The 22,866-nt window shown below is 41.2% G+C and overlaps 1 protein-coding gene across 6 annotated transcripts; it reads right to left on the reverse strand.

The window, feature by feature from the left end:
- Window positions 1-1,103: 1,103 nt before the first annotated feature.
- LOC122737236 (zinc finger protein 664-like) lies at window positions 1,104-21,674 on the reverse strand. 6 transcript variants are annotated; one of them, XM_043979705.1, is made up of 7 exons: window positions 21,434-21,674; window positions 20,929-21,067; window positions 18,228-18,304; window positions 13,072-13,198; window positions 12,081-12,182; window positions 10,388-10,501; window positions 1,104-5,558 (listed from the first exon to the last, which is right to left on the reverse strand). In XM_043979705.1, the coding sequence occupies exons 3-7, from the start codon at window positions 18,258-18,260 to the stop codon at window positions 4,441-4,443; spliced, it is 1,494 nt and encodes a 497-aa protein (XP_043835640.1). In that variant the 5' UTR covers window positions 18,261-18,304; window positions 20,929-21,067; window positions 21,434-21,674; the 3' UTR covers window positions 1,104-4,440. The 6 variants fall into 6 exon arrangements, with proteins under 6 accessions (XP_043835640.1, XP_043835642.1, XP_043835639.1 ...); XM_043979707.1 differs by having other exon boundaries at window positions 13,072-13,241; XM_043979704.1 differs by lacking the exon at window positions 20,929-21,067.
- Between the last annotated feature and the right edge of the window lie 1,192 nt (window positions 21,675-22,866).

Raw genomic sequence — 22,866 nt, forward strand, 5'->3', positions numbered from 1 at the left:
TTCCTAAATTTTAACTGTCACAGGTAGTGGTCAAACACCTAGTTAGGACCATAACTCACATCCCTTGATTCCTACCTAGTTTATTCTCTTTCCCCCCTCTCCCTTTGCAACATGATGCCTTCCTAAAGAAGGGAACAGAGTGGGAAGAAAAGGGTAAAGAGAAACAGAAGGATTCAATTACCACCATGTCAGCCACTTCTGAATACGTAACTTTTTGTATTTTAAAAGCTTTTACTTATTTCATGTTCTTTGCAACTTAAGAAGACAATTGTGAACTTTACAACTTGTAAATATAAATGTTTTCTCCACAGGAAGTAGGTGGGGAGATATTATTTCTACTTGACTGACACTGATAAATTACTAAACAGATTGTAAACATGTTGATTTATTTCATGCTTTCTTCTGTAGCATAGGGGGCAAAAAGTAACACCAAACAATGGACTTATTATCTTGATTCACCCTCTTATCTCCCGAGGTTGAGGGAGTTTATGAATCAACCTATTGAGAAGTGTTAATCTTCTCTATAAAAATAGCAGTCAGGCCAGACAGGGGCCTCCCTGTATCTGGATGGTCACTCAGGTGAGCAGGTCAAGTCAATGAACAAGTATTAACATGCCCAGAGTTCAGAAAGGCTAGGGATAGGGATTAGACTTGTGATTTTCCTGATGCAGGGACTCCCCTACTAATACAGGTTGGCACCTTGCAAGTTCTAGTGTGAATAATAAAAATTATTATCATCATCTTAGATTTGCCTAGAACACTGAGAAGTGACTTGCCCATGGCTATATGGCCAAGGCCAAAGCCAGCAGGTTTCAGAGGTGGGACTTGAGTTCTAGTCTTCTTGGATTTGAGCCATCTCTACCTACTACTACATACTGCCTCTTGTGTGGTTCAGAACTGTTTTTAGTACTTTTCATCTTGGGCAGGTGTAAATCTGCACAGATTCAGACTAACCTAAATCAAAAAGTTTTGCAAAGCAAATAACCCATCAATTAATAAAGACAGCAATAGTTGACAGACCTTACCACCAAACACTGGATTCTTACATTAAGGGAAAACCAAGTAAGATATTATCTTAATATATATTAGCACAAATAAAGGAGTTCGAACAAATTCAAATAAATGTTTATTGAATGGCTAGTTCAAATTAAGAACTATTTTGGGCACTGTAGGTTAAAAGATATAACACTAATTTCAAAGAACTTCCTATCATCCTGTAGTCAGTAAATACTCAAAAATCTTGTTTTAAATAAGGCAATAAATATTTAAATAACACAATGAGTGGTACAGATGTGCCCCAGGATTTCAGAAATGGGAGAAATCAAAAGGACAGGAAAAACAGGGGAAAGCCTCAGGATAAAAGAGGTTTATATGGGTAACGTAGGGGCTAGATTATGGAGTTGTGAAAGCCAGGAGGAGGATTTGGACATAATTGCAGGTGGAGACTCCTCTCTTTCACTGACTCAGTGAAAAGGGCTTTTTTGTTTGTTTTTTAGTGGGGAGGTGACAGGTTGAATACAGCAGTGTTTTCTCTGCTGAAAGGGTGTAAAATGGAATGAGTATTGTTTAGCATGAGAGAAACTAAAATCTCCAAGATGAGAAGCTATGCATTAATCAAGGTATGGATTTTAAAGGTCTAGACTAGGTGGTAATAATGAGAAAAGGATCAGTTACAACCATCCTAATATGACATTGATGTAAAGGGAGGAATCAAAAGTGACTTTTGAGTCATGATCCTAAATGACAAGGGAAGTCATGGTAATAAGGTCAAAGAGCTGATTTAAGGGAAAATTAACTCTCTATCTTAAGTTTAAGACATATTGAACTTGAGGTGACGGTGGAACATTCAAGTAGAAATATCTAGGAAGCAGCTGGAGAGCTGGAATTGTAGCTCACATGAGATCACGCCTAAAGAGGGAGTCATTGACTAAGAGGAGGAATTTGAAACAGTGGAATTGGTTTGGGTCTCCAAGGGCATAAACAGACCAGAGCAAGGGATAGATTATCTGACTGGTTATAATATAACAATTAGAAAGCAAAAGCCATGATTCATCAAATTTCAAAGTTAGGTCAATATACTATGACAGAAGTTAAAGAGTAGTCAGTAGTATCAAAGTCTAAAGTTATGAAAAAAGAAAACCTGGAAGGACTATTGAATTTAGCAAGGGATCAACAGTAAAACTGAATGATGTTTTCAGCAGTGCTGGAGACTGGAACGAAGCAAGGAACTAAGAAATGATGAGGAAATGGAAGCATTGGGTTGGATGGAATTAGAGATGCTATTATCTTAGGTGAGGGCATACCATTTGGCACCAACCACTATAAGGTTTTGCCTTGCTGGTAAACTAGGACACTTGTATCCTCCTCCAAAGTATCCCTTTCATGGTCATTACTGGAGATAAATAATCATTTTCTAACTTTTCCTCTAGCTTTCATGTTGAGCCATACAACTTTCTATCTCCAGATTGCTAACACTTTTGGTTATATGTTCACTCTCCTTGCTTCCTTCCTGAGTACATCTATTGATCTCTCTCTCCATATATATCTTTCTTTTGGGGGGGGCAGGGCAATGAGGGTTAAGTGACTTGCCCAGGGTCACACAGCTAGTTAAGTGTCAAGTGTCTGAGGCTGGATTTGAACTCAGGTCCTCCTGAATCCAAGGCCAGTGCTTTATCCACCTAGCTGCCCCTGTTCATATATATCTTAAGAATCTGAAGCTCTTTCCTTTCAATCTTTTTCAAAAGAACCTTTTGAACTCATTTGCATAGTCCATAATAGTTACCCATAAGACAGTGAGCTTCTGTAAATCACCTAGACTCATTCCATAACCAAATAACACCATCAGTTTTTTTCCAGGTAGGAAGTTTTGTTCCTCTCTTAGGAGATCTGGCCACATTCCAAGTCCTGTCTGTATCTACAAGCTTTCTCCTTTTGAGGTCATTTCCTGGATGTTGCTAATGAGCAAAGCTGTCAATTAAAAGGCAGATTGCAGGAGTCCAGTGGTAAGAGGGAACTACATGAATTAAAGATTTCTTTATGCTATTTCATCAGGGTTACCTTTTATTTCAGGGGAATAATAGCAGCAAGAGGCCTAGAAAACTCACTGCTCCTTAGCTCTCATGTCCCTGTTCTAGCCTATTTCCCCATGGGAAAAACACAAAGTTCAGAAACAAGATCTTATTCCTTCCCTTTACCACAAGGGACAAAGGGATTAAATGCTTACTCTTTAGAGCTTTTTATCTAGTCCAATGGCAGGACCACAGCCATATATTTTATCTTGGTCACTGTTCAAGTTTTCCCTTTTGTACTTTGAGAAAGAATAATTATATGTTATCCCTGAAGAATAAACAAAATCTTTGGTAGTTTAAGGGCCAATTGTCTCAAAACTCAACTTTCTTGTCCCATATATTGCCTTTTCAGTTTGGGCACTCTTCAGCTACAGGGACGACTAGTTGACACTCACCACCTCAAGTGGTACTTGCTCCAACACATGGAGGCCTTATAATTGCTTTTAGTTTACAGAAAAAGAGTCTTTTTTTTTTTAAATAAAGATTCAGTCTCCAAACTTTCCGTTAGCTCCCAGCGACCGCCCTTAGGCACCTTCACAGATACCTTTACTGGTGTGCCTGAGACTGACTCAGTGGAAATAAAGTTGGGGTTGAAAGACAATTTTTCTATGTATTTGATACAGGATTTTTTCTGCAGTCTTTGAACCTCTGTCAAAAAGACAACTTCCTAAATGAAAATGCTGCTTTTGCTGCTACCTGCAACTACCAGGCAAGGAGTTGTTCTTAATAGCTTGAGGTTTTATCCTGTGGAGCACCAAAACGTTAAAATAATTTTAATGGAAATGAAAGATAGATCACACAATTCTCTTCTACAGCACATAGGACATAATTTAGCCTCTTCTGAATGGCTTCAGGTAATTATGCAAAATGTTACTGAACTGTGCTGTGCTAGAACGAAGTCTACCCCCTACTCAAGTGTGTAAGCCAGAGGGTTATTTGTCCCTAGGTTAAATGGCCTGCGACTGTCTTGTGTGAATCCATGTTAATCTCTTAGTTTTGCTCCATCTTGTTGTCAGCCGTCACATCCAGCTACTGCCTGATGCATTCCTTCCTTTCCTTCTAACTCCCCCTTGCAATTGGCTGTTTCAAATCTGACATGGGCTTGGAAGCCAAATAACCAAGCTTCTTGGAACTGTGTGTAAAATAGGAGTATACAGATTCCAAATGAATCTCCCCAATGAGTAAAGATGCATGATCTTTGTGATATCTGTTGTGGTTATTTAAGAGTTTAGCTAGTCTCTTAGCTGTGTTCCAAACTACTAAAAGATGCTGAATAGCTGAGTTTCATTACATGAGGCATTTTTATATGAACAGGTTCCCATTATTGGAACAACTCCGGCTTGATATTAACTCTGGTTACGCACACATCTTATCAAGCTTTCTTTGCAGTCACTATATTCAAAGACTTATCTGCAATATGGATTCTTTGATGCCGAATAAGGTTTGAGTTCTGGCCGAACCCTTTCCCACACTCACTGCACTCATAAGGCTTCTCTCCGGTATGAATTCTCTGATGTCGGATAAAATGTGAGCTTTGACTAAATGCTTTGCCACAATCTTTACATTCATAAGGTTTCTCTCCACTGTGGATTTTTGAATGCTGAATAAAGCCTGAGTTTCGACTGAATGCCTTCCCACATTCCTTACATTCATAAGGTTTCTCTCCAGTGTGAATTCTCTGGTGTTGAATGAAGTCTGAACTATTGCTAAAGCCCCTCCCACACTCCTTACATTCATAGGGCTTCTCCCCAGTGTGGATTCTTTGATGGTGAATAAGGTTTGAATTACAACTGAAGGCTTTCCCACAGTCACTGCATTCATATGGTTTCTCTCTGGTATGAATTCTCTGATGAATAGTATAACCTGTACTTTCGCTAAAGGCTTTCCCACACTCATGACATTCATAGGGTTTTTCACCTGTGTGGATCCTCCGATGCCGAATAAAAGCTGAATTTTTTCTAAATACAATTTCACACTCCTGACATTTATACTGTTTTTCTCTGATGTGAAATCGTTGATGTCGAATAAGGCTTGTGCTCCACCTGAAAGCTTTCTCACACTCATTACATTTGTAGGGTTTTTCCCCTGTGTGGATTCTTTGATGTCGAAAAAAGTCTGAACTTCGATGAAAAATTTTATCACATTCTTTACATAGGTAGGATCTATGCCTTCCAGCAACCCTTTGATATATGTCAGGGTATGTGCTGACACTGATGTCCTTTTCCAGTTTCTTATTCTTCTTACTTCTTTCCTCTATGAGGATTCTTTCATCCTTCACTACCCTCTGTAGAAACTCTTGCCTCATTCTCTCCCCTGTGGTATCTTCTTGTTGCCTATCGAATCTAACCTCTAATCCACAGCCATCTTGAAAGGTAGAACCCAGGAGAATGTCCCTCTGAAGTCTGTCTGATATCACTGTGTGAGAGTTTGTTTCTTTGAAAATTTCTTGTTTTGGACTTGGTTCTTCATACTCTGTTCTAGTCTCACCATCTGACATAAGAAAGAGAAAACAAACATTTGTTGAATTGAATTTTCAATACAAACATTGCCTGTTACCAGTGTTGGTATGGAGTGGGGTTGTGGATGGAACAGGATCAAGTAACACTAAGAGATCCAGAAAGATAGACAGCACTTGTGTCTACAAAAAATGGCTTAGTGACCATAGAGAATGAGAAGAGACAAGGAAGAGAAGGTTTCAAAATTTAGTAAAGGAGGGGGTGGCTAGGTGGCGCAGTGGAGAAAGCACCGGCCCTGGATTCAGGATTACCTGAGTTCAAATCTGACCTCAGACACTTGACACTTACTAGCTGTATGACCCTGGGCAAGCCACTTAACCCCCATTGCCCCACAAAAAAAAAAAATATTCAGTAAAGGAGTTGAGGCTAGAAGGAAGGGAAAATAGTAGAGAATCACAGAATCAAAGTGGAAGTTATAGATCAGCCTCCCTCAAAGAGCAGCTATAGAATTCAAGTGAGAAGTTATATATTTAAGCATCTACCACAGGACAGACATTCCAAGAAACAATTGGTGAATAACTCAAGAAGCTAGAATAAACTCTCTCCTAATGCAATAGAGAACCCACAGCTTCTCAAAGCAGCACATTCTACTTTTACGTAGCTCTAATGTTAGGACTTTTCACCTCTTGGTGGGAAAAGGGAACAAGTATTTATTAAGTGCTGTGTGCCAGGCATTGTGCTAAGTGCTTTACAAATTTTATCTCATTTGATTCTCATAACAACTCTGTGAGGTGGGTGCTATTATTATGCCCATTTTGTATTTGAGGAAACTGAGGCAGACACAGATTAAGTGACTTGCCTAAGGTTACACAACTAGGAAGTGTCTGTGGCCAGACATGAACTCGTCTTTTTGACTCCAGATGCAGTGCTTTATCAAATGAGCCACCAAGATGCCCTTTACCTGCTGCACCCTAACACAGTAGATGACAGGATCCAAAAGGGTCTTGACAACCTAGAGGATGAAGCTGAATCTGTTAAGATGAAATTCAGCAGGGATAAACATAAAGTCTTGTACTTGGCTACAAAAACATCAGCTCCTCTAGTGTAAGATAGGAGAGGTGTGGGTGTAGCAGTTCTCAAAAAGACCTGGGGGTTTTAGTAGACAAACTCAATAGAAGTCTAAGAGTGATGTGGCAACCCAAGAGTTAATGCAGGGGGCAGCTAGGTGGCACAGCGGATAAGGCACTGGCCCTGGATTCAGGAGGACCTGAGTTCAAATCTGACCTCAGACACTTGATACTTCCTAGATGTGTGACTCTGGGCAAGTCACTTAACCCTCACTGCCCCACAAAAGAAAGAAAGAGGGAGGGAGGGAGGGAGGGAGGGAGAGAGGAAGGAAGGAAGGAAGGAAGGAAGGAAGGAAGGAAGGAAGGAAGGAAGGAAGAAAGAAAGAAAGAAAGAAAGAAAGAAAGAAAGAAAGAAAGGAAGGAAGAAAGAAAGAAAGAAAGAAAGAAAGAAAGAAAGAAAGAAAGAAAGAAGTTAATGCCATGTTGGGTGATATTAAGAGAGATAGACTAGAGAGGTGATTGATAGTTCCATTATATATTTTATTTTTATTTTTATTTTTTTAGTGAGGCAAATGGGGTTAAATGACTTGCCTAGGGTCACACAGCTAGTAAGTGTTAAGTGTCTGAGGCCGGATTTGAACTCAGGTACTCCTGAATCCAGGGCTGGTGCTTTATCCACTGTGCCACCTAGCTGCCCCAGTTCCATTATATTTTAACCTCTTGGACTTTAATCTAGAATACTGTGTTCAGTTCTGGATAACATAGTCTAAGGGCACTGATAAACTACTAATCCAGCCCCAACATCTCTGCTGACCCTCAGATTTGCATCTATGATTGCTTGTTCGGCATCTTAAACTGCATGTCCCATAGCCATTTTAAATTCAACATGTCCAAAGCTAAACTCATTATCTTTTCCCCAAAATCCTTTTCTCTTCCTAATTTTCCTGTTATTGTTGAAGGGAACCGTCTTTCTCCCAGTCACCTATACTCACAACCTACATGCCATCCTTGACTCCTCCTTCTTATCCCCCATTTCCAGCCTGTTGCCAAGGTCTAACAAGTTCATCTTCATCATATCTCTTGCATGTGCCTCCTTCTCTCCTCTGACATTGCCAGTACCATGGTGCAGGCCCTCATCATCTCATACCTGGACTAGTCTTCTGGATAGTCTCCCTGCCACAAGTCTCTTCTCACTCCAATCTCTCCTCTATTCAGCTGTTGAAGTTATCTTACTAAAGTGTAGGTCTGATGATGTCATGCCCCTACTCAATTCAATTTCAGTCTCCCTAGCTCCTCCAGAGATTTAAAAATATAAAACTCTCTATTTAATGTTCAAAGCCCTCCACAACCTGGCCCCTTCCTACCTTTCTTACCTTACAACCCTTCATTGGATTCTGCATTCTACTGACATTTGCCTCCCTGCTATTCCTTGAATAAAACATTCTATCTCAATGCTGGATATTTCTACTCATGCCTAGAATGCTCTCCCCTTCTCATTTCTGCCTACTGGCTTCCTTTAAGTCCCAGATGAAATAATATCTTCTATAGGAATCTTTTCCTGATCCTTAATACTAGTGCCTTCTCTTTATTATTTCAAATTTATCTTGTCTATAGACTTTAGTACAAACAACCATGTTGTCTTTCTTACTGGGAGTTCCTCAAGAGCAGGTACTGTTTTCATATTCCTGGGACTTAGCACAGTGCTTAGCACATAATAGGTGCTTAATAAATGTTTATTGACTGGCCAGAGCAGGGCAACCAAGATGGTGAAGCAAACATCATATATACAGATCAGCTGAAGAAACTGGGAATGTTTCTCCTTCCCTCCCCAAGACAGCAAGCAATCTGATATAGGTTATACTGTACAATCATAATAAACAAATTTCCCCATTAATCATGTTGTGAAAGAAGAATCATAACAAAAGAGAAAAAACAAAAGAAAAGATAAAAAGAGTATGCTTTGATCTGCATTCAGACTCTATAGTTCTTTCTCTGCATGTGGATAGCATTTTGCATGATAAGTCTTTTGGAACTGTCTTGGATCGTTGTATTGCTGAGATGAGCTAAATCTATCATAGTTGATCACTGAACAATCAGGATGCATTTTCTATTTTTTTACCTTAAATGTTCCACTTTTTTTCTCATGAAAATTTTCCAATGTTCTGCAAATGTCCATAAATACAAGTTTATCTGATCAATGCAGTGATCAACCATGATTCCTGAGGGCTTATGATAAAGACCGCTACTCATCTCCTGAAGGAGAAGTGATGGACTAACATGTAGAACCAGACACACATTTTTGTACATGGTAAATATGAGAATTTCTTTTGCTTCATTATGCATATTTGTTACAGGTTTTGGAAGAATCTGAAAAGCAAAGTGATTAGGTGCACTTGGTTGAGTAACAAGCCCAAAACCTGGAGGCCTCTGCTTCTCTGTATCATAGATCATGACAACTTTATGGAACACTTCTTTAAGTATGCCCTGAGGTCTGTCTCATAGAAATTGTAAGGAATTCCACCAACACAAATTTTCTTTGATGTATTCTCTCTACTAGGACTTTTCTGTCTTTCCTTTGCTATGTTTATCTTGGCTGCATTTCTCATGTTCATGGTGTTCATGGCTTTGGGTCAATATTCTGGGCATCTATTTTATGTGCTCAGCTAGTCAGCGCTTCTAGTCCATCATCTCTCTATCTGGAGAGCCTGGAGCAGGTCTAATACTTCTTTCTATGCACAGGCCTGTAGAGAGAAGTCCTCTGGTCATGTCCCTCCCTGCTAAAGAATAGTCTTCAGTGGCTCCCTGATACCTCCTAAATGAAGTTTCAGTGCCTTAGCCTGGTAATTCAAAGTTCTGCACAGGCTGGCACTGCTTTTTCTCATGGTGCTGCCTTCCAGACAAAATTCCTTTTATGCAACCAGCAGACTTGGACCTCTGCTACTTTCTTTGCTCCTGCTGTTCTGTCTTCTCCTGCTCAAAGGCCACTTATGCCTCTTTAAACACTTGTCATGGTTTTTTATGTCTTGATAATTCTATTTCCACAAAACAAGTCTCCTTTGTAATATTGTATTTTATATCAGGCGTTTCTGTATGAAAGGGTCTGTAGGCTTTGCCAGCCTGCTAAAGGCAAAGTGAAGAATCCCTGCTGTTTACTATCATCTATGTTTGTGCCTTACCCTCCTACCAGAACGTAAGCTCAGTGAAGGAAGGGACATGTTTTATCCAAACTTGTTATCTCCCTGTTCTGTATGGTAACTGGCAGATAGTGGGCAATTAATAAATGTTTAACAAGTGAATGAAAATGCTGTTCAAGTAATTATTGAGAAGGGACTCAGTAATTACAAGTTGACTTACTGCTTAGTGGACAAAGAATGAAGACATGATAATAAACCAAGGCGACATACAAAAGGTAGTGGAGTAATGAGAAGATTGAGTATACTGGGTTATAAGGACTAAGTTCTGTACTGAGAGACCATAGACAGGTAACCAACTGAGGAGAGGGGAAAAGGATGGGAAGGAAATGGAATTTGTTGCTTTCACTTTTTCAGGGGCAATCTGCTTCCTTAGATAACTCTACTTTGCCCTGACAAGGAGAGCAATTTAATGTCACAGATGGACTTCTTTCAAATGAGTAACTAATTGAGAGTTTGGGGAATTTCTAGAGGTCTTTTCCACCCAGTAACTCAAACAACAGAATACCAGTGAAATGTTTCTATTGCATGTACATTTCTCAGCATTTTATAAATAATATGGACTGTGTGTAATAGGGAGGGAACTGACAGTTGCCCTTACTCACTGGAGCATATCTCTCTTAGATCCTCTTCATCCAGACTGCCCTGAAGATCCAGAAACCATGGCTCTTCCCTTTGGTCCAGATGGAAGATCATGGCAGTTTTTGAAAATGGAAATCCTGTTTGGGGCAAAGAGAGAAGCCGTTAAGTTAAAGGGAATGTAAGAAGTGGGTCCATTAGGAAAAGGGTAAAGATGGGAGAAGAAGCTAAAACACAGATAAGTGGAGAAACAAGTAGGAGACAGAGACATGAACCTAAAGGCATCCTGTATATGCTAGGAATATTGGGACAGAACCCTACCCAGGAGTTTAAAAAATTAACAAAGGTCTAATGATGATATGCGAACTGTTTACATAATCTATAAGGAAGTACTTCTCACAAGGTATCTTTGTGAGTTCTTTTCCAAGGAAGATCTAGTTCTTGAATGACTTCTATAATTACTTGTACAAAAAGCTAACCTGCTTATGTAGAAAAGTAACAAATGGGGCAGCTAGGTGGCACAGTGGATAAAAGCACTGGCCCTGGATTCAGGACAACCTGAGTTCAAATCCAGCCTCAGACACTTGACACTTACTAGCTGTGTGACCCTGGGCAAGTGACTTAACCCCAAATGCCTCACCAAAAAAAAAAAAAAAGGTAACAAATCAAAGAACCTGGCATATACCACATGATCAAATGAATAGTTGAGAAAACTGTGACTAAAGGGCTTCATAGAAGTATGAGCAAAAACAAAGAAATAAGAACAAAAAATACTGTCCTGATCCTGTCATAGGAAAGCAGGATGACTAGATTGTGTTATTAAGAACCATATGTTGGAAAAAAAAAAAGAACTATATGTTGCAGGCAGCTAGGTGGCACAGTGGATAAAGCACTGGCCCTGGATTCAGGAGAACCCGAGTTCAAATCTGGCTTCAGACACTTGATACTTACTAGCTGTGTGACCCTGGGGAAGTCACTAAACCCTCATTTCCCTGCAAAAACCTCCCACAAAAACAAAAACAACAAAAAAATAACTATATGTTTTATGATTTAAAAAAGGTACAAGCACTGTTGTTAGTTTTTGATCTTTGGTCACTTGGGTATGTATACTTGAGCTAATATATGGAGATATAACTAATAAAGAAATCTGCTCCCTGCCACCATATCTCAGATTTAAAGCTGTTGCCTCTGCCCATGTCCTAGGGACCAAGAGGTATTAATATATTGGGGCCACAGACACTGTACAGAATGATGCCAGCATCCCTTCAGTCCCCTGACCCTCACCAGCTCAATGTAATGAAAGAAAATGGAACAGGAGTGATAATGAATTAGGTCAAGGGACCCTAACCTTTTGTGTGTCATGAACCCCCTTTGGCAGTTTGACAAAGACCACAGATCTTTTCTCAGAATTATTTTTTAAAGCATAAAATATATAGGATCATCAAGGAAGCCAATTCTACGGAAATAGAGCTGTCAAAAGTATGTTATAAAAAAATAAGTTCATGGAGCCCAGATTTCAAGAACCTTTGAACTAGATGAATGGAAACAATAAACATTGAAGGAATGAGCAACAGGGAGGCTGAGGACCTGTCAGCAGGAGAATAAGACAATACAGATTTTTTTACATTTAAAAAAAAACTAAAAGGAAAATGAATGGGCATGTTCTTACTAAGCTGCATGTGCATACCCCCATAGGCTCCCACATACCCACACCCCTACCTTTTAGGCCCTCTCCATCTGGTGAAACCTGTGGATCCAGGCCCCATGGTTCTTCCCCTTGTTCCAGTTTAGAGATCACGGCAGGTTTGGGAAATGGAAATGCTGCTCAAGGGAACACAATGGGTCAGGACGGTAAATGGAATTATCCAGAACTGTCCCTGAATTCTATCTCAGTCTGGGCATACAGGGAAGAGAAGGGAATTAATTGCCCAGAAAAATTGTGAAGAAGGCACAGAGGCAAGTAAGGCAACCCGGAGGAACTAGGTCAGGCTTATACTCCCAGGAAGACTAAGCAGGGTCAGGGAGTCCTAGGTTTCAATCAAGAGGAAAGGGACATTTCTAAAGTTTTTTTTGGTCTGCTATGTTTTACACAACTGCACATGTCTAACTTTGATTAAATTGCTTGAGTTCTTAAGGGAGGGATAGGGAGGAAGGATGAGAATTTGGAACACAAAGTTTTAAAAAACGATGTTACAATTTGTTTTTACATAAATAAATAATTTTTTTTTTTTAAAGAGGAAAGAGGCAGCTAGGTAGCGCAGTAGATAAAGCACAGGTCCTTGATTCAGGAAGACCTGAGTTCAAATCCGACCTCAGACACTTGATACTTACTAGCTGTGTGACCCCTGGGCAAGTTACTTAAGCCTTATTCCTCCCCACCCCACCCCCACAAAAAAAAACAAACCCTAAAAACCAAACCAGTCAAGAGGAAAAATAATTCTGTGCCCTCTCAGACTTAGGATTTAGCATGGAGTGTCATCTACTTCCCACTTCAAACAGAACAAAGCTTTCCACAATAGGAAACAGTCTTGTTTAGGGTCAGAGGAACCCCAGGGCTCTCTCCAGTGGGAAATTCCTGAGAAAGGGGCAGGGGAATCTCAAAACCTAGAGTCATCACAGTGTTATTAAAGACTGCACAGCATGTAACAAGGAAGAAAATCAGGAAACTACAAAAGGAGGATTCTAAGTCAAAATGGGTCAGAAGCCTTACCCAAGGAGACTATGTTTCCATAATTCTCCAGCATCACATCCTTGTACAGGGCCCTCTGAGCAGGGGCCAGATCTGCCCATTCCTTCTGGGTAAAGTACACAGCCACATCCTCGAACATCACCGACTCCTGAAACAACAGATTCCTGCTGCCCCAGGGACAATCCCAGTTTCTGTGAGGTGCAAAATTTGTAGCATAAAGGACCAGAAAATGGGACCTGTTGGTATATACCATTCTAACCAGGTGTAAGGGCTGGGTATCACATAGTGAAGGAATATAAAAGTATAACCAGTGAAGTAGGAGAATGATTTGGTAAGCACTCCAGTCCCTTTATCTGGACTTTTGCTCTTTTTAAAAAATAAGTTTTTATTGTTCTCTTTTGTTTTTACATCATTTGTTTTTCAAGGTAGCCCTCCCAAGAGAGCCAAACCTCATAACAAAGGATAAAAAGAGGAAAAATGTCTTTTAAAAAATTAATCAAATGATCCCAAAAGTCTGAAATGATATGCAGTGTTCCATATTCAAAGCCTCCCACCTCTGCAAAAGAGCAGGGGGAGGAACCTTCTCATATATACTTCTTAGGCCCAAGGTTTGCTCATTAAAGTTTTATAGCATTCAGGTGTAATTATTTTCTTGCTGTTGTGTCCATTTTCATTTGTGGTAGTCATTGTATCATATATTGGTTTTCACTTGTATAGTGCTTAATGGTAAGCAAAACATTTTATTTTCCTGGGTCTGTTTACTTCATTTTGTATCAGTTCATTTAAGTATTCATCATATCCCACTGCATCTTTATAACAAAGTAATATTCTATTCTATTACTTTACCACAACTTGTTTAGCCATCTTCCAATTGATGGACATGTACTTTGTTTCTAGTTCTTTGCTACTACAGAAAGGGAGACTATAAAATATTTCGGTGCATATAGGACCTCTATTTTTGTCCTGACTTCCTTGGGGTACATGGCTAGCAGTGGAATTTTTGGTAGGTTTGGACATTTTAGTCACTTTCTTAGCTTAATTCCAAATTCCTTTCTATAATGGATATATTTAATCCAATTTTTTTTGCTCAGAACCCTAATTTCACCAAATTTATATAACCAGGCTTAGTTACTTCAGGGTTATCTCACTACCCCAGCCCTTAGAACTAAAACAAAGAAAGTTCAACAATTCAACTCAGGATCATTCTATTCTTCTCTTTCTCCATCCTGGTTCCTAGATGGCTGAACTCCTAGAAGAATGTGTATAGCTATCTGATACAAATTCATGCATTTTAGTTTCAATGGAGCTCTCATAGACATGAGTCTTGGTTGGCTCAGAAGGACTGAAGGCTGGACCAAGTGACATCACTTCTTGGTTGCCTGAAAACAAAGGGCCCCAAGGAGCTTCAGTTTCTCTAAGATATTTGGCAGGTGGACCACAAGGGAGAACTCAGAGGAAGGATAAACTCAGTTGAACTCATTCTTAATATATTTGTTGTATATCCTTCCCCTGCTATGGCTAAGTAAATCTCCTTTTTTAAACTACTGAATGATCCACAAGCATCTTACTTTCATCCCAACATTGGACCTAAACTATCAAGGGACTAGTATAACATCAGTCATCAATAATAAAAGCATATTTGTATTGCTTGCTACTGAGCCATATTCTAATCCTTGTCATTACCTCAGTGGACTGGTCCTACCCAATCAGGCCTATCTTCCTAACAACTGAACCCTAGTTCTAACACAATATTGGGGAGGGGGGAGAAATGGTATCATGAAAAGGGTCTTGGACTTGTAGTTGAGACCTAGTCTTAAATTCTGTCCTAATGCTTACTTGCTGTCTGACCACAGGCAAATCTCTTAACCATTACTTATTCAATGGAAATCAGAAACTTTCTTTTTTTTTTCCCCCTCAGCCTCCCTATCAGTAAAATTGGGAAGTGATTTATACATTACTTGCTTCAATAGGTCATTATAAGAAAAACACTTTGTAAGCCTTAAAACACACCAAAAAAATTGTCTTCTTAATCTCAAACAACTAGCCCTTGATATATTCTTTACAGTATCCAGCACTGCGCCTCACACAAAGTATCCTTTGTGTTAATGATGTCAATATGGGCCTGTTGAATGAGTGATTGAAAACAGCTTTCTCTTCTTTTTACCCTTATCAGATGACCTGGCCTTACTTTATGAGGGAAAGAAGACTGAAGCCACCTGGTAGGAGTCCCTTCATAAACACTAATATTCACCATAATGTAGCATTTTGTTACATCTCTATTCATAGTTTCCCTGTAGGCACACAGAAAAAAACCAGGTTCCATTTTTCTCTTCTGGATCTTGCTTCCCACAACTATCTACAACCTGCTCTGGCAGTTTGTAGTGTACAAAACTCCCTTACCCAAACAAGCTCACAGCCCATGTAGGCTATTGTTCTCATTCAACCAAAAGGTTCAGAGAGGTTGGACCTCTCCAGGGTCTCACGGGTAGTTAAGGGGCAGAGCAGGATTTAAACCCACATCCTAACTCCAAATCCATTACTCTTTCCTCTGTACCACAATGTTGTGTGAACTGTAGACCTGACAGAGAAGTAATCTCTGTCAGAGGAAGGTTCCATTTATCCCTCAGACCTGCCTGGATTTCTTTATATCCAGTTCATTCATATATTCATTTGACAAGAATTTCTTCATATTCGAACACTGAGGTTGCTACCAAGTAGTAGTAGTTAACAGCTATGACTCACATTTATCCAGCACTTGAAAGTAGAACTTCCCTAATAAGAACCCTGTAGGGTTGGACATTAAAGTTTTATTATCCTTATTTTATAGATGAGGAAACTGAGGTTCTGAGAGGTTGTGATTTATTCAAGGTCACCGCTAGGAAATGGCAGAGCTGGGAATCAAACCCAGGCCTGAGGACTCCAAATTAAGTTATCTATTACACCTTATTAGCAAGCCACATGGCTGCGGATAAATATAAAAGTACCAAGGCTTATCTCTTAAAAGATATATCAACATTAACATATCCAAATGAAAACTATACTTTTCAGGACAGTTGTCTGGAAAGACTCCAGTTATCCTAAGATGTTACCATTGATCGAACCCCTTATGATATTGCATTGGAACTATCTTTACAGCCAATTAGGAAGGCATATAAGAAAACCAGTCTCATCACTTTATAGCCACACTTTATTTATTTATTTAAACATAAATATACACATAACACACAAGAAAAGCCATATCACAACAAAAACTGAATCATCCAGCTTGATCACCCATCTTATGAACCAGGCTTTGCTTTAAGAAAGAAACAGTCTGATGTAGGGGCAAGCTTGATGGCCTGGCAGTCATGGTACCTGACTTGTTCACTAATTGGGTGACTGGGCAAATCTTCCCCTTTCTGGGCCTCACTCATCATTATTAAATAAACCAGTTGGATTAAGTTGTCTTCATAGACTCTTCCAGGTCTAAAATTCTAAGTGTCCAAGAAATGTGTTTTGGCTCTTTGTAAAAATCAAATCAACCTTCCAAGGAATCTGATAGTTTTTTACCTTCTTTCTTTGGGCTAACCATTATCTCTAACTAGTCAATGGCCCACTTAGAATGTTGGCAAACAAATAAATATAATATTCAAGATATACTCTGTCTAGGATAGAATACAGAAGAACTACCTCCCATTTACCTTATGTGTTATGGTTATTATTAACGAGGTCTTAAGTTGCATTAGACTGGGAGGGAGCACAGAGAATAGATAGGGAGAGAGCTGCAACACATTGCTGACTCAGATTTGTTTAAGCATAATCTCCCAGGTTATTTTTCCATATACAGCTGTCAATGATGTCTCCTATCCTATATTTATACAATTAATTTTTTAAAAGACCACTTAAATGCAGAACTTGACACGTATCCCTATGTAGTAGTAGCAGCCTGGTAGGCCTGGGTCCAGTTAGGGATGCTCTGTTCCTAAGGGGGACACTCTGACCATGGAGAAATACAGTTGATCAGCTTGCTGGGGTCAGTTAGAGATTACTCTTTCCTTGGGGAAGCAAAGTAGTTAATTAACCAGATAGTGGTTGGTCAAACAGATAATAAAGCAGACACATCAGGGACACCCAAAAAGCTGGGTGCCTTGAATTTGCAGCATGAGCTTAGTTGAAAGCCAGTCTTGTTTGCGATGTGATTAGGACCAGGTGGTGACAATAATCTCAAGTTAGAAATGTGGAATTTTTATTATTTGTGTATCCAAATAGCTAACATCAGCATTTTCCAAATAGCTGTAACTTTTCAGTCCTAAGTTTCTCCCTCCCGCCCCCCCCCCCCCTTCTCTCTTCTATAAAACTGTCATCTTCTCCTCTGTTCTGGGAGGTGGAGTTTAGACTTCTTCTCCCAGCCATACCTCTATGTGCTGACTGATTGTAAGGAACATGCCAGTGACCTGTACCTCCCCGGGGTAGAAGTTTAGACGACTTCTACTGGCCATACCTCTGTATGCCAAGTAATAAAAACTTTGATTTAAATTTTGATTGGATTGCGTGGGTGAGTAATTCTTTGACAGAGAAATATTTTCAGAACCAATTTAGCAGTAACACCTATAATTCAGTTTGTTGCTTCTGGCCCATTGTTCATAAGATTTATACCTAGAAGAGATATCAGAGTTGATCATATCCAAGCCCCTCCAGCATATAGAGGAAACTAAGCCCCAGAGAGGAGAAGGAACTGGCTCTAAGACACAATTAGTAAGTAGAACAATCAGAATTTGAAAACAGATCCTGACTCCAAAACCAACACTCTCACTTATCAGGATTGTGTAAATCTTGATCCACCTTATCAGTTATGCCATCCAGGTTTGGATCAATTATAAATTTAGTAAGTATGCCATCTGTATTTCCAGCCAAGTTACTGATAAGATAGAGGGGCTCTGCTTTGGAGGGGAACAAAGCACTGGTACCATTCACCTCTCTAATTGGTTCTCTACTCCCGTAACATACCCATCTCTTCTTTGTATTCAATTGTACTTTAAGCTAGAGTCCCTAATGAGAACACTGTTGGTAGATGCATGTGTGATCACTAGGCGCCTCCGGTTTGAGGCGGAGGATGCAACAGATTTGTTCCCTGGCTTCTGCATTATCTTATCTCCATCTTGGCTGGCTAGGAAAGGGCAGAATGAATCACAGCTCACCTGGGGCTTGGTTGTCAGGAGCACAGATGCCATGACTCCTGTGCTCCCCTATTTTGTAGGGGCAAGAACCTCAGGAGCTGAAAAAGGAAAGAGAGAAAGAGGTGATAGAAGTTACATCCTTAGGCCCATCTGTAATCCCCACCCAAATCAATCAATCAATCAATCAATCAATCAATCAATCAATCAATCAATCAATCTCTCTCTCTCTCTATCACACACACACACACACACACACACACACACACACACACACACACACACACACACACGAACGAACGCACTGTTCCCTAAGAGGACCAATGACAGGAGGGTGATGTCTTGATGTGCAAGTGAATTGTGCAAAGTCATCAGCCTTACTCTCTCATCCTGAGTCATCAAAATCCAGTGGTAAGACATAGGTTAGGTCAACTGGTGAAGGCCACAATGCAGTGGGAGACCTTGGCCTTTTTAAGGGAGGACTTTCCCAGGTCTCAGTTTGTCTGAGGCAACACCAATTCAGTAATTAAAAGCTAGGTAAGGGGGCAGCTAGATGGCCCTGGATTCAGGAGTACCTGAGTTCAAATCCAGCCTCAGACACTTAACACTTACTAGCTGTGTGACCCTGGGCAAATCACTTAACCCCAATTGCCTCACCAAAAACAAACAAAACAAACAAACAAACAAAAAAAGCTAGGTAAGAATGGAGGCAAAAGGGGCAGCTAGGTGGCGTAGTGGATAGAGCACTGGCCCTGGAGTCAGGAGGACCTGAGTTCAAATCTGACCTCAGACACTTAACACTTACTAGCTGTGTGACCCTGGGCAAGTCACTTAACTCCAATTGCCTCACCAAAAAAAAAAAAAAAAAAAAGAATGGAGGCAAAAGATGGCCTAACTTGTCTACACAAAAGAATCAATCTGGGAGGGGATGACCATCAGGGTTTCTGGCCAGAACATTCAGAGCCATCAAACAATGGAGTGAGGTTTGGGCTAGGACCTATAATTGGCTAATCAGAGAAGGCCAGAGTGTTTAGGATTTAAAGGCACAGTCAAGTAGATTCAAGGGATTCAAGATAAACCATTCACAAACTGCAATAAAGCAGAAGGGAAATAATTATCAATGCTCCCATGCCAATAGCTTTGCCTGGGGGACTAGAAAATAGAGACATAAGGTAAGGTACAAACGGACAAGATTGCCCACAGAAAGAATAGTTAAAAACAGTCATCAGTCCACAAAAAGCTATGAATTCCAAGGACTAAAAGGAAGAAATCCTGGAGAAGAAAGGGATAGGAGTATTCAGTCAACAGAGGATGATGAAGGGGACACAAGCTGCTTGCTAAAAAGCAACTAAGTGACTAACAGTGCTTGACCCATTGCTGTTAACTATAAAATTAGAGTTCTTTGAAAGGAAAAAAATATGTAAGCATATAAAGAAAAATAATTAGATGCAAAATTTTTTTAATGGGCCTGTAATTCCATTGGTTTAGGGAACTTCTTTTGAGCAAACAACTATTAATGTGAATCAGCACCTACTCAGCAACTCCTTCCTCAGAGTCTTCCAGACACAGAAACTGGTTCTCTATCGACTATGCCAAGCTGCCTTTACATAAAATTACCACATAAAAACACAAACCAATTTGCAAGAAATTTGTTATTTTTCTAAATGGTAAATATGATTTTCAGTCACAGAAAAATCAAATCACCAAAACAAATCCTGGAAAGGAAGTTAAAAATGGCAAACAAATATGAGAAGGTGAGAGGTCAGGTGGGCAAAGCACTGGGCCTGGAGTCAGAAAGACATAAGTTCATATCTAGCCTCAGATACTTAATGGTTGTGGCTGACCAAGTCACTTCACCTCAGTTTCCTCAACTATAAAATTAGGATCATAATAGCACCTACCTAAAAAGGTTGTCCTCAGTATCAAATGAGACAATATTTGTAAAGTGCCTAGCCCAGAAAAGGCTCTTGATTTTTGTTTCTTTCCCTTCCTTCTTCTTCTTTTTTTTTGGTGGGGCAATGAGGGTTAAGTGACTTGCCCAGGGTCACACAGCTAGTAAGTGTCAAGTGTCTGAGGCCAGAAATGAAGGCCTGGATTCTTCCTGAATCCAGGGCGGGTGTTTTTTCCACTGTGTCACCTAGCTCCCCCCAACCCCCCCTTTTCCTCTGATGAACCAGGGCCAAAGCCATGGACCCATGTCCTCTGAATGACTCCGGAGGAGAGAGTGAGGCTGATGATTTTGCTCAGATCTGCCTCACTTAAATCCAATGCACTTGCAAGTCATCACTCTCCTGATGTCATAAATCCTCTTCAAGAAGGAAGGAGGAAAAATTCCCAACTGATGGAGATTAACAATTATTGTGCCCTCCCCCACCTCCCTCCTTCAAGTTCTCATTATTCTCCTTAGGCAAACCCTCCCTTAGTAGCACGTGTTGAACATCCAAGAGATCTCCTACTTCTGCCTAAGCAGCAGACCCAGCAAGAACCATCTACAAATGCCCAGTAGAACCTGAGATTCCCTCCAAAAGTACAAATCTTTACGGCAGGGGAATCCTAGAAATCCCTTTCTGAATACGGTACCTAAGAGTTTTCTCCAGCCTCAGTAATGTGGGGCAGAGTCTATGGCCTTCGAAGTAAAACTCTTTTTAAGATTTAGGCAGTCAGGTGGCCTAGCGTTTTGCCTCAGTTTCCTAAACTGTAAAACGGGGCTGATAACAGCACCTACTTCTTAGCACAGTAGGTCGCTGCATACACGTTCCCTTAGGGAGGGGATTTAGGTAGTGGCTCGGGGTTTGCAGGTGCTCTTCTTGCTTTAACCTGCAGGCCCGGGACCAAGGGCATCCCCGCTCAGTGCACCCGGGCGCCTGGAGAAAGAAACCAAGCATCAGGCCCGCATTTGCTACTGGATGGGGCGGGGCGGTGTCACACCTATCTGAGCCTTAGAGAGGCTCTACGTCCCTCCCCCAATTCCCCAACCTTATTTATCCCGAACCTCTAGGACGTGGGCCAAAGTCTCTGACCGCGTGCGGTCTAGGAGGGCCGGCAGCACCGAGTGAGGCGGGGCTGGCGCGCCTCCCCAAGAGCCGGGGACCCCACTACGTTTGACCCGAGGCGGTAGGGCCTTCGCAGGAACTAGTGGCCGGGGCCGGGGGACCCCTCGGGGTCTCAGTCGAAGACCGTCACCGCCCCCCTACCCCCGCGCTGGCCCCCTCCGTCTCCGGGCCACTCACCGAGAAAGTCCGGGAGGGAGTCCTGAGGAGGCCGAGGCCGGGAAAGCCCGGCGCCCCCTCCGAAGGGCAGAATCTAGGAGGTTAGGAGAACAATGGCGGGCCAGGAAGCTAGTACGTCATCCGGCACCTTCCGCTTAGCACGAGCCCCCACCTCTAGGACGCGGGGAGGTCACGTCATCTCGGTGGTTTCTTTGTTCCGATTCCCCACCCCTCCTCCCCGAAGCCTAGGGAACCGGGGACGGGGGAGGGACGGCCGAGAATGAAAGTAGGAGGCGGGGTCAATTGTCCCATTGGGTGGGGAGGCGGAGGCTCACCCAATGAGCTTAGCGACAGGGTGGGCCTGCCTTTCCCCAACTTTGGGCGCACGGCTACTGGGAGTTAGTGACAGCTAGGTTAACAAAGTCATGCTACAACAACAATAAAGACTGTGAGTCCTAAAGTTCCGCAAATCTCTCTACCCGCATTATTTCACAAGATATCTACGGCAACCCAGGGAGGGAAGTAGCTAAATCTCATCGCCAACATTGATCCAAGGGTCGCATTCCTAGCGGTAGGCAGCAAGAGTAAAGACGCAGACTTTCCGAGTCTGAGTCGGGTGTTCCGACCCTGCCGAAGCACTTCTAGTTAACAAGCAGATCTGCACCCTTGGGTAATGATAAAGGATCCATTTTTTTTTTTTTTAAAGGAGGGGAACTGAATGTCCTGGCGAGTGAATGATTCTGCATCCGTTTACAAGGTGTTCATTGTAGGGAGGGAGCTAAATGTAGCAATTTGGAGTCCAGAGAAATCATGCATGGATGACAGGCAGTCATAGGGAATGGGAGTCCGTGCATTTAAGGAAATGTGGCGAGCCCTTTTGTTTGACTATAATCACATAAGGGATCAGAACCAGTAGGTGGAGTGAAGTGATCAAAATATATTTGTTAAAATGCTTCAGGTAGGCGAGCTATCAAATCTTTCAGAGAGTGATGTCAAGGACAATGAGAATTCACAGTTGGGGGGCAGCTAGGTGGCGAAGTGGATAAAGCACCGGCCCTGGATTCAGGAGGACCTGGGTTCAAATCTGACCTCATATACTTGACACTTACTAGCCGTGCGACCCAGGGCAAGTCACTTAACCCCCATTGCCCAGCAAGAAAAAGAAAAAGAAAAAGAAAACAAAAGAAAAAAAGAGAATTCACAGTTTATATTATTCCGGGCTGCATTTGTTCAAGCCTTTCCTCGTGTCAGAAGACTTGGGCTTGTTCTGTGTAACATTCTTCTCAATGATTTGGACAAAAGCTATCCAATTCATTTGTCAGAAGCGGACAGCTGGGGAAGCTGAGCAAGTTATATACAAACCATAGCAAAGCTTTCCTTATGCCAAATCGTGTTCCCTTCCGTGAGAAATGCTATATCCAGGTGGCAAAGAACCACGTGAGTACTGGATAGTG

This window comes from Dromiciops gliroides, chromosome 1, assembly GCF_019393635.1.
Source record: "Dromiciops gliroides isolate mDroGli1 chromosome 1, mDroGli1.pri, whole genome shotgun sequence".
Taxonomy (NCBI): Eukaryota; Metazoa; Chordata; class Mammalia; order Microbiotheria; family Microbiotheriidae; genus Dromiciops; species Dromiciops gliroides.

Bases quoted from the DNA above. Each gene is read 5' to 3' on its own strand.
- LOC122737236 (XM_043979704.1), bottom strand. From the start codon at position 18,260: ATGGCATCTGTGCTCCTGACAACCAAGCCCCAG. The intron at 10,502-12,080 runs GTAGGGGTGTGG...TGCCCCAAACAG, and splicing joins AGATGGAGAGGGCCTAAAAG to GATTTCCATTTTCAAAAACT. The intron at 5,559-10,387 runs GTGAGTAAGGGC...TTCTTATGTCAG, and splicing joins TCTAAGAGAGATATGCTCCA to ATGGTGAGACTAGAACAGAG.